The 12576-nt window shown below is 39.5% G+C and overlaps 1 protein-coding gene across 1 annotated transcript; it reads right to left on the bottom strand.

Moving 5' to 3' along the window:
• Positions 1-9193: 9193 nt before the first annotated feature.
• On the bottom strand, positions 9194-11190 carry LOC111918547 (uncharacterized). Its single transcript, XM_023914199.3, has 5 exons — positions 10791-11190; positions 10663-10700; positions 10302-10572; positions 9928-10214; positions 9194-9846 (listed from the first exon to the last, which is right to left on the bottom strand). Exons 1-5 carry the CDS (start codon positions 11088-11090, stop codon positions 9405-9407), a joined length of 1338 nt encoding a protein of 445 aa, XP_023769967.1. The 5' UTR covers positions 11091-11190; the 3' UTR covers positions 9194-9404.
• Between the last annotated feature and the right edge of the window lie 1386 nt (positions 11191-12576).

Genomic DNA, 12576 nt, shown 5'->3' with positions numbered 1-12576 from the left:
ATAATAAGCACATATAGCACGTATTATTATTAAACACTTCATATCTATGCATAATATGAAAGTAACTATGCACTCACTTGTTAAACTGATGACTCGAAATTCGGACAGCGCTTCGCTTCTAGCAATCGTCTTTTCCTTCGACGAAACCTAGTATCATTATTACTAGATTTCAGTCTAACATTTATTGCAACTAATTAACTCAATGTATAAAAGCGATAGTGTTTTATAAGTGTTAAACAATACTTTTCAAATACTATGTATAGACAGGGGGCAGACATGAAACACCGGGGGGCAGGACCATTTTGGCATTTAAGTTCTCCTGAAATCCAACAACCTTATGCGGCCCTTCAAACTAGATTCCCCGTACCGCAAGCAGTTAAAAGGTATTATAATAACACTTTGTATAACTTATATTTATTATTCTTAGCACATATATTGCTTATAGGTTCATAAGAACGATAATGAACTTAAACATAAGTTATACTTAAAGTAGGGTAAGCATAACTCACTTACAATTGAGTTTAGCTAGGAGTCGGGCTCTAGAGGGACAGAACTTTTGAGCCAAAATCTCTTCTTCTCAGAGCCTTTTGGCACTCTGGGACTCGCCTCTAACACTTAGGAAGTGCTAGAGAATGGGAGGGCTAAGAAGGATGCTTGAGAGAGAAAGAATGGGAATGGTGTAAAGAAATGAGGTGATCCTCGCACCTATTTATAGGCTAAGGCTTCGGACTACGTTAAGCGTAACCTCAGAGTACGTTGCGCGTATGAGGCTTAACGTTGTGCGTACGAGGGCCAGGTGTCGGAATCCTATGCGAAACCATGGAGAGAAAGCAAAGGTCCTGATTCGGCCACTTGTCAACCTCACATCATCCCATTATTTAATAAACTTCTAAATTCCTTAACTTTTGAATACGACATTTGTTTTCGATGTTATTTATATTCACGCGTAGGTAGAGACGTGATCTAAAAATTTCTTTTAGACTCCGTCAACTAATTTTGAATTTATTTTAAAAGTTATATTTTAACAGGCTTAGACAGATAAAGTCCATTAAAAATTCATAACTTTGTTATCCGACGTCCGTTTTCGTATGTTTTTATATCTTTGAGCTCCTATTAACGATATCTTCCATTCTCATTTAGATTGTGTCGGCTAAAAATAAATCGATCTAAAATTCGATTTTTGAGTTGTGCACTGCTATGCTAAATCTTAGAAAAATCATAACTTTCTCAAATGAAGTCAGATTTGGACGTTCTCTATATGCACAATTTCAGTTTAACATCTTTTATGACTTCCATTTAGATCATTAGTTCTAAAAAGTAATTTATCAAAAATTCACTTTTTACGATACTCGGAGCCGTGCTGGTTTTGTCGCAAAACTTCGACAGGTCATAACTTCTTCGTTATAAGTTAGATTTCAGTGTTCTTTATATGCACAAAATCTTTGTAACATATACTATAACTTGGTTAATATTATTTACTCTAAATAATCTTCTATCAAAAGTCATTTTTTACGCTTATTATTTCTAAATTGACTAGCACGAATCTGCGGGCGTTACAATGGTAGCAGTATAATCCTGCTATAATGACCCGTCCGGCCGCACTTGAAGCATCCAGAACCACCAACCATGTACGGTCCCTCGTGCGACCTGCTGCACTTCCTGCAACGGCTTCGGCCCTAATGGCCTCTCGATATAGACTCAGGTACCTTGGGCCTCTTGCCCGAACCCTCAGCACTCGGCATAGAATTTGGCTTCCTCTTCTTCTCCATCTCCAGATCAATCTCCCTCTCCCTAGCTCGAGTTATCATATCCTCCAACGTCTTGCAGCTAGATCGACTTGCAAACTGTCGAATGTCACTTCTCAACATCTCATGATATCGGGCCTTCTTCATATCCTCATCCGCCACATACTGCGGAACCAGAAGCGCCCTCTCCCTAAACATCACGGTGATCTCAGCCACCGTCTCTGTAGTCTGGCGGAGATCCTGAAACTCTCGCACCAATTGCTGCACCTCAATCATTGGTGCAAAATCAGCTCGAAACCTGGTCGAGAAATCATCCCATGACATCACAATAACAACATCATCACCCGCTACATGTCCTACCTCCTCTTACCAATCTCGTGGCATGTCCTTCAAAAGGCAGGAAGCTAGTCATATCTTGTCCCCCTCAGGACAACGGCTGGTGCGGAAGGTGTTAGCAACATTTGCTAACCACATCCTGCTCACTATGGGGTCCTTCTCCCCATGATAGTCCGGAGCTCCACATGATCGGAACTCCCTCATGTCAAAGAACGTGCTACCATTAGTGCCACCATCTCAAAACGAAACGAGCTCAACCGCTCATCCAGAACCTCCAGAATACCCTCCTTGACCGTGCCGAAGATCACAGAAGTTTGATCAAGAATGCAATGAGTAATATCAGACGAGATGAACTCCCTAGTCTGCTCATCAAGCTGCCCCGCTCCAGATCCTAAGCCTAAACCCTCACCAGCACCAGAACTGCCAGTAGGTCTGCCTCACAATACCACCATACTGAAAATAGACCAAATAAACCATCATATTACGCATCGAGATATATATATATATATATATATATATATATATATATATATATATATATATATATATATATATATATATATATATATATATATATCGGGGAATCACAACTCCACAAGCTCCCTGGTTTTATCGTAACTCTCCTTGAATCGAGTACGGATCCTTTGCTTCCAGTAGTACGGGCCCATATTACCTTCCACATCTATTCGTACTTTCCTCAAAGATTTCCTTAACTCCACCAAGTCGCTTCATATCCATACAAATTCCCCTCACAGATAAGGCTCCTGGCACTAGATCTCATTATAGGTTTTCCTAGGATAAACTCCATACCACTCTCCGCCATCAGCTGCAGAAGGAACTCCTGCTAGCTCCCTCTAACTAGCTCATGAATAAAATTACATACCACTAAAACTAGATAATTCTTCGAATGAAAGGTCTCACACTATAACGGTTGGACTCAGAAAACAATTGTGTAATAGAGTTAAAATCTAACCTTAGCATATTTGCTTACTAGTTAACTGAAGCTAGTTAGAACTCCTAAAAGCACAAAGCAAGTAACATTCGAGCATCAAGTAACCAGAATCAAGCATCACCTAAACAGGCCATCCTATCACTGACTGATCGGTACTAGCATGCAAGTCTACAAGCCCATACAATAGGCATACAAAGGCATCTCTCCTAGCATTCTATCATGCAAAAACTTAGCGCATCCTTAGCCCTAACTAGCATGCGATTCACAAATCAAAATCATATTAGATAACATGTATAGGTAATTTGGGAAAACTTACTTGAGCTCGGTTGATTGCATGCACCACACCCTTTTTTATTTAAGATAAATTTTTTTCTAAAAAAATTGTTTATTTTAAAAAACTTTATCAAATCCTTAGTTTGAGTTCAGACACACCCGAGAGTGTACCCAAATCCCTCAAACCAAGGCTCTAATACCAACTTGTAACGTCCCAAAATATGACCCAAAATTTTCATTTTTAATGTAATAAAATCAGTATTCCAAAGACATCATCAATACAATCCAAATCAAATAAGTGTATCAAACATCATTTCCATCAGAGTAAATAACAAAAGTGGAACTATGTGGTGTGTGTGTGATGCAGTCATCCCGAGCATTTTCCCTTGGAACTAGAAGTACCTGAAAAATAAACTGAAAATTGTAAGCACAAAGCTTAGTGAGTTCCCCAAACTACCCCATACCATACATATTAAATTACATATTGGGCCACCGCCCAAGATCGGGCCCCGCCCGGCATCGAGCACTGCTCGGTATACAGATTTGTTATTCTTAGGCCCTGCCTGACATCAACCCCCCCCCCCCACTATACACATTCAATATATATCACATAATCATGCTAACACATACAATGATCATAAATAACTAGCATACATTTTAGTCATCGGGCCTCGCCCGGTATACATAGCAGCACATAACACATGAAAGGTTCACGCATACTCCTAACATCCTAACATAAATAATAAGGGCCAGCATTGGTGCCTTAGACCCGCTAAATCCGGTGAGGAAACTCACCTCGACTGCTGAATCTCACTGAAAGTCCATAGTTGTTGTCCTAACGAATCCCCGAGCTATCAATACAAAATAACACCTAATTAAACATTTGGGTTCCAATCCATATTTGGGGTAAAAGGACCATTTTACCCCTCACCTAGTTTGGTCCAAGACTAAGGTCCAAAATCACAATCTAAAAGGCCCAAAAACCAAATAATCATCCAAAGCCCACTTATGGCCCAATTTTCCAAATTAGGCCCAAACCATTACATGGTCCATACCCTAAATCCCAATAATCTTTCCCTAGTCCAAAACACTTATTCTCAGATGGCCCATCAAGAACCCAAACACCTAATCCTAATAAAAGGCCCAACTTGAAACCCAAAGTGCAAAAACCCAACTGACTGAGTATGCGGGGCGTACACGCGAAAAGGCTTGTACGTCGTGCATACAGACATGTACGCCCAACGTACTCACCCATTACGCCAGAATCCATTTTAAGCACTTAATGCTTAAGTCCACAAGTCCAACCCATAGGTGTAAGTCCCAATAAGCGTCGAACCATAAAGCCACTGACTTGGTGACTTTGCATTCCCCATAAGGACCCAACATCAAGATATAGCACTCTACCTTTAATAAAGGGGCATAATCTCATGCATAGGTGATTCTAAACCCTAAAGGTGCCAACTTTATGGACTTTGAACCTCAGAAACACCAAGAGTAGCAACCCATAGCTCCTAGAGTAGTACCAAACCACTAGATCTCATTCATGGGGCTAAAAAGGGCCATATAAACTAGATCTAAGCTTCTAATGAGAATGGTCATAGATTTTTACCTCAAACAAGCTGGAAATGAAGCAGATAATCAAGGTCCACAAGCTCTTCCTTGATCCACCACCTTGCACCAAGCTTCTACTTCTTGATTATGGACCAAAACACACCAAAATGGACACAATGAGTTCAAAACACAAAGGAGAGGTTTAGGGTTCCATGCATGATGCTATAAGGACAGTGGAGGCTGAGAAATGAAGGTTTCATGATCCATAGATGTGTTTATAAAGTGTCCAACCCCGAAATTAGGGTTTTCATTAAATCACACATACGCCCCGCGTACATGGATGTATGCCCTGCGTACGTGTCCGAAATCCCATCCAGGCCTCGTATGAGTACGCTGAGCGTACCATGTGGTATGCCCTGCGTACTCGCTTCACAGCTTGTATGCAAAGTGTACCATGTAGTACGCCCAACGTACTACACAAGGACCAAAATGCAACTTATCAATACACATGGGGAAATAATGAAACCTACCCGGATTTAAGTGTTACATGTACTGAGACCTAAGATTTAGCTATTGGTGGCCATGCATGAAGCGAGAGATATCTTGGTATGTGGAGAGATGCTTGACCTTTCAGATGGTTAAAGAAGAGCATCAAAGACCGCACAGAAAGTTGCAGCCCTTATAGATTCCTATGTGGAAATGGGCGCAAATTATCATGTATTTCATGACCAAATTGCCAATGACGACCAAGAGATTTGTTGTTATATGGCTTATTGTCGACGTCTTGACCAATATTTCCCATTTTCTTTCCATTCGGGAGTGTTCTTCAACCGAGAAATTGGCCGACGTGTATGTACGCGAGATCATTTCTTGTCACGGTGTAATGGTCTTCATCATATTCGATCATGATGTGTGTTTCACTTCTCAGTTTTGGGAGAGGTTTTGCGAGGATTTGGGTATGAGACTGCACTTCAGCACTGCTTATCACCCTCAGACCCATGGTCATAGTGAGTGGACTATTCAGACGCTCGAAGATATGTTGAGGGCTTGTATCATCGATTTCAGTAGGATTTAGGACTCTTACCTCCCTCTAGCTAGGTTTTCCTACAACAGTTATCATTCCAACATCAGCACACCTTTGTATGACATTCTATATGGGAGGAAATGTCGTACACCAGTTTGTTGGGGAGAGATCGGCCATAGGTTCATAGGAAGGATTGAGGTGGTGCTCCAAACGACGAAACTTATTTAGCAGATCAGGTAGAGGTTACATACAACACATACTCGATAGAAGAGTTACGATGATATGCGACGGTCTGAGTTGAAGTTTGAGGTTGGAGATATGGTTCTATTGAAGGTATCACCCTAGAAGGGTGTTATACGTTGTAGGAAGCAGGGCAAGTTAGGCCCCTGATTTATCGGACCTATTGGGTAGTGGCCAAGGTAGGCAAGGTGACCTACCGGTTGGATCTGTCTGGGGAGCTTAGATAGATTTATAGCACCTTCCATGTATCTTAGCTTTGGAAGTGCATGGTTGATGACATGGAGGTGATCCCATTAGATGGCATTTAGTTCGATAAGCGCCTAAATTATGTGGAGAGGCGCGGGCACTACCCATATCTATTTGCAGTTGAGGATTTCTAAGAGGAAATCTAGTTCAAGATGGGGAGAATTGTAACACCCAGTTCCAGGTAAGCATCACTTTTGAATAATTATTTAAGTTTTAAGGATGAAAACCTTGGTCACAACATGAGCACGTATGTATCACGACATGATGGTGTCCGGTGAGGATTGCGCATCTCATTGGCTTTCACGACATGACGTATATGTTAGTCACGATGTGACAACCTTTGCATGAAAAACCCTAATTTCGGGGTTGAGCCCCTATTTAAGGGAAGTGAGGGGCTAGGGTTTGCATATCCTCATCCTCCATCACCTCTCTTCACCCTCAAGAAAACCCTAATCCTCAATTGTTGATTTTTAAGCTCTTTTTTGGTGATGTTAAGCCGTGAAGAAGAAATGACAACATTCGGTGCATCATTTCAATTAGCAAGCCACTCTCCCATTATCCTGAGATGCATTAACCCTCTTGTAATTCCTCAAGTTTCGGCCTTTTTAGCTCAAGCATGTTAGATCTAGGGTTTGGTTCACTTTTCTCAACTCTTGAGGGAGTTTGAGTGTTGGAAACTGTTGCGACATGTGCTCAGGTTGTCGGGACTTCTGTATTTGGTCTGGATCGAGGATATGGAAGCGATGCCGTCAGCGAGTTTCTGGTGAGATACATAATCTGCAGTCACATCAAAGTCGTTAGAGTTGCCCCAGGGACTGTTCCCCAGGAGCAAGCTCCGACGATCAAGTTAGATCGGTTGGTAGAGATGAGATGGTTCTCCCTAGCCGGAGAGAACCATCTTGGTGTGTAGGGTGTGTATTTAGCCATGGAGGCTCTAGGTTAGAGAAGGTGATTAGACGCTTGTTGCAAGCTCTAGAGTTTTCATATCTTTGAAGCTGCCTCCTCAAAGAGGAGGAAACATTCTATTTAAATGGGACAATTAGGTCAAGGGATAGTTAGATCAGGCCTTGGGCCAGCCCAACTAGCAAGGAGCTGGGTAAGGCCTCCCGGGATCGCAACGCGAATGCCCGGAGGTCGCCAGTCGAGCGTTCGGCAGCGGTGCTAGACAATGTTGATAGGCGAGCGTTGGGAAAGGCTGGCATGCCAAGTCATGACGTTTGGACCATGCTAATGGACCATATGTTAACAGAAACTCATAAAGCTGGCAACTTTATGAGTTCTTGTGACTCCCTTGTATCGTTTTGTCCCGGATCTAGAATATCAGTGAGCTTTGGGTTTCATGCATGAGATTGATCTCATTTTCCTTTCAATTTAACCTAGTTGGTGTTTAAGACATGCATTGGACATGCATGGCTAAAAAGAAATGATTTGTTTTCTTGGATGGAAGGATTAAGAGCTTAAAGCATTAAGTTGTCTAGAGCAAACCTCATGACGTGACGGGTTGGTTGTCACATCTTGACGATGGTCTGATTCGCGATTATTTTGTCGTCACTCCGCCACGGCGTGCCCAAAGGATGGTCACGATGTGGCAAGCAAACGAAGAGACCTTTAAGTGATAACATTGACTTTTGACCAAGTTTGACTTTGGTCAAATTGAGGGTTTTAGGTTGTAGTTTGAGTTTTTGGACATTGTTGTTGTATATGTGACATGCAGTGTTAGTTTTGGATCTATGTTCAGTGTCGTTATCTACTGGGTTGCGAGATGAGTTTCACGATATACTTTGTACTGCAGTATGTGTCCTTGTGTGTAAGAAATTGGTATATTGTAATGATTTGTTAGATTGATAGATCTATATGATCACCTGTATTCTGGTTATTGTTTATCTATTTGCATATGTCGACATAGTGCGGTAAGGTTGAGGTGGTACGACTTTGTGATGTAGGCCAATAGACCTAGGGCGATCCAGTTATGTTTGTGGGCCCATGGGGTAATCCAGTCTGAGGACTGTGGGCCCACGAGCAATCCAGTCTGATGACTGTAGGCTAGGGGGCAATCCAGTTTTATACTATGAGTCTAATGTACATGCATTGTATATCTATTGTTGTGTAGGGTATTTTGGGGAAACTCATTAAGTTTTTTGCTTGCAGTTGTTGATTTCAATATTTTCAGGTATTTCTGATAATCGAGGCAAAGACAAAGGCGTGACTGTACACATCTTCCTATTGACTTATGTTTTGAGAGATTGTTTGATACTCTGATTTCCATGGAATTGATTTGAAAACAACGGTTGATTATCTTGTGGTTTTATAAAAATGTTTTATTAAAATAAAAAATTGTCATGGTTTTTGAAATATTATAAGTTGGTATCAGAACCCTGGTTTCAGAAAATTGGATGAATATTTGTGTGATTCCAGACTCAAACTATGACTCTGCAAAAATATATTTCATAATTAAATTTTAAAATGATCAACAGACAATCAACCGGAGCCCAAGGAAAGGAAAATATCTTATTGCACTATAAAATATATAGATAAATTAGGTTTACAATTTGACTTGAGAAAAATCGACAAAATTCCGATTTAGAATTGTAGTCATTCGATATAAGTTTCATAGGTCAAGAGATCAAACTTTGTTAGATGTGTTCATATGGTTTTTTAAATGTTATACATGTCTAGGGTTTTATATGTTCTAATTTATATGCAGTTTGTTAAAGGAAGTGTTATGCATGTTGTAAGAAGTTATGTTTTATTGTATGAATAGAATGTTTTGATGGTTGTGAATGATGAAGTCAGGCAAGCTAGCAGAAGTCTATTGTTTTAAACAAATTTAACATAGGAATTATTGATGATATCAACTTCAACCATACATAACTTCAAATTATGTACCCATCTTTTTACAAATAAACAGAGTCCTTATAACTTAAGTTCCCATAAAGTATTACTACAAATATAAACCCAATTTGTATCCCCTAAAATGATATAATCTTCAAACTATTCACATTATACATGATCCTTTATAAACATTGATCCAATTAGTTTAAAAATTAGAACTACTAACAATCTGAAAAGCATCCGAAGCAACTTGTGTAATAAAGTCAACTGTAGTCCCAAAAAAGAGTTCCCAAAACCACAAGTCCAATGCAAGAACAGATGAAAATATAAGCAATGCAAGAGTTTGATACCGATTTAATTTCCATCCGGAAACTTCCGCCATTTTCTTCAAGAAAGGTAGAGAATTGCTGGCAAGATTCCGGTTCTTGATTGACCAAGCTGTTACCCATTTGACCCGAGAAGGGACAAGGTCAAATTCGTCTTTTAACCTCCTTCCTAAATCAGGCATGTGTCCACCTCCATATAATATAGCAATTTTGTTATGCCCTTTGTTGATTGCTGTTTGAAGTGCTTCTGTTGCTGCCCTGTTTCTTTCACCTATAATGACCGATTTCTCCTCCACATCTGATGTTACTACTTGTGTGAAACTGAATATATATAGATCACAAAAAAGGGTTAAAAATGCAAGAAATAGCAATAAAGAAAGTATATATGTATAATATACTTACTCAGATGTTAATCTTTTTGCTAAAAAGACTTTCATAGCAGCACCAAAATCAAGCCTTGATAACGCCTCTATTTCTGGATAATCAGCTGACTCATCACCCACGTCAGCACAAAGACTGCTGATGAAGAAAAGGCCAACAAGAGGCATAGGTAGAACACGAGAAGCCCATAATAGTTTAGATCTCCATGGACCAAGTTCTTCAGGGATTGAAGTTGCTTGCACCAATGCTTTTGTTGATCTGAGTGTCATATCTCTTGCAAATGTGAAAAAGCTCTCACCTTTTTCAATCTAGAAATCGATCAAACAATGAACACAGTAAGTACTAATTGTAATTGATTGGGATTATGTAGGAAGCAGAAGAGAATGGTGGTGTACCTGAAGTAATTTGAAGGTTTCAAAGTCAAGATCAGCATGGTACCAGTTATCAGGCTCGTAATCGAGACAATCTAATTGGAAATCAAGCATGAGAACTCTAGCCATCTGGCGTTGAATGAACCCTATGATGTTGAAACCTCGAGACTTTGATTTTGTGAGTTCTCTAATGGCTGAAGGGTATTTTCGGTTTTCTAAACTTTCTCTGCTAGCTACCATTTCGTAAAGTACGCAATCATAGGACTCGAGTTCTTCCTGTAAGGTTTCAAAGTACCTGTTCACGGCATTTTTATCATATTAATTACCATATGTAGATTGTTTGATCGAATTGTGGTTTCAATTTGGGGGTAGTAGCAAAACTTACTCTTTGTCTGCAATGTGGATAGTCGAAACTAAATCAACCTATACGAAAATCAAACAAAATTCGAAATTAAAGCAACGAAAACAAACCAAATCGCGAGGAACAGGAAAACAATTGAAGAAATTATTAACCTGAAGAAAGGGTTGGAGAAGAGACCAAGGGAACTTCTTCCGGTAACTAACGACGGCGGTTTGTAATTCGCCGGAAGCCCCTTTCTTAAACCTCATGTAATCAGCAATCGAATTGTTTTCTAGAAATCGGTCGGGGGATCCGGCATCTTCTTCGATGGATAAGGATTGCGTTATAGGGCGGAATTTGATAAGATTAGTTGATGAAATTCTAGGGATTTTGCGGGTAAATTTGTTAAAATAAGGCGATTCAAATGGTGATGAAGGAGAAGATATTATCGAGAGAGAAGCTGCAGAGACCATTGATCCTCCTCCTACTACTTTCTATCTCTGAATTCTGATTGTCGACTGATGATAAAGACGATGATTTTTTTAGTACACCGTTTCTTTATGCCAACTGAGTTTTTAGAGTTATTAAATATCATATTTTTTATTGCAAAAATAATAATAATAATAATAATAATAATAATAATAATAATAATAATAATAATAAAATAATCTCGTGGACTCCTAGCATTACTTTCTTTATGGTCCCTATTTTTTTTAACGTTTTTCTTAGTTTAGTCTGCGCAAAATTCATGAAAATTTCCAAAGTTGATTTCTAAGAGTTTTTCAGAATTGTTTTTTGTGAAAAATGTCAGATTGTAAATAGCATTATTGGTGTATTAGCCCATTGTATAGGCCTTGTCAATTGTCATAATTCTCTAGTGAAAAATTATGTACATTCTTGATTGTTTGTGTGTAAGAAAATATACCAATTAGGGAATCATCACGTATCAAACATTTCTAATCTATTTTTCGTATATGTTCCTAAAATCTCTCTCTCTCTCTCTCTCTCTCTCTCTCTCTCTCTCTCTCTCTCTCTCTCTCTCTCTCTCTCTCTCTCTCTCTCTCTCTCTCTCTCTCTCATAAATTGCAAGTCAAGTGTGTTTTCGATCGAACAACTTTTGGGTGCTTCGCCTGTTTCCTCTGTCGACACCCCATTGCTTCTTCCTCCATCCTTGGGTATTGATACCGCGCATTCATCACTTCTACATCTCGTAACAAGTTTGAAGATTTTATGTGCAAGGTAACAACGTCGTTTGTCTCCTTGCCCCTCGTCGTGCCTGATTGCCAACTCTCTGTTATTGATGGTAAAAGGATTTTGTGTTATTATTTTGCTTTTTCTTATCTTGCTTTCAGCTCTTAGCTTTCATTCTATATTGTAGGGACTTGCTTTTCCTGTCTTATGTTACAAGAAGAGTTGGATGAAGCTTGTCACTCTATAGCTCATGCTGAAGACATTAATTCCGCTGTAAATAGCAAAAAATCAAAGTTGTTCGACTAATTGTTGATTTTTTGCGACCAATATCTTTCTGTCAAGGTTAATTTGTGGGCTGTTGAGGGTATGAAGTTCGTTGTGAAGAGTTGTTATTCAAAGTCGGCAAACTGCATGCCGAGTTGTCTGACCGGTATCATGTTGCTTCAGAGATGATAGTTTTGTTGGAAAATCAACAATCACTTTTAGAAGTTGTTTATGAGACATGTCTTCGGGAAAACCAAGTTCTTCGGACACATCTTGTTGTCGGATCTTTGTAAATCTTACTTTCTGGATTGGTTAAGCTTCCTAATTTTTTGTGTAATTGCAAGCGTCAAACTGTTGTCGCTTGCAAGCGTAACCAATTTATTTTCCTTGTTCTCTGCCATCCCATTTTGTATGTACATTGTGACTAAAATGATCCTTTCAGAATTTATTCCATGCAAATTGTCTTTTTCTTGTTGTTTCATGTGTTTGAATTATTCTGAAGTG

The sequence above is a fragment of the Lactuca sativa genome, chromosome 8, assembly GCF_002870075.4.
Source record: "Lactuca sativa cultivar Salinas chromosome 8, Lsat_Salinas_v11, whole genome shotgun sequence".
Lineage (NCBI taxonomy): Eukaryota > Viridiplantae > Streptophyta > Magnoliopsida > Asterales > Asteraceae > Lactuca > Lactuca sativa.
This window is presented reverse-complemented; position numbering and strand designations above follow the sequence as displayed.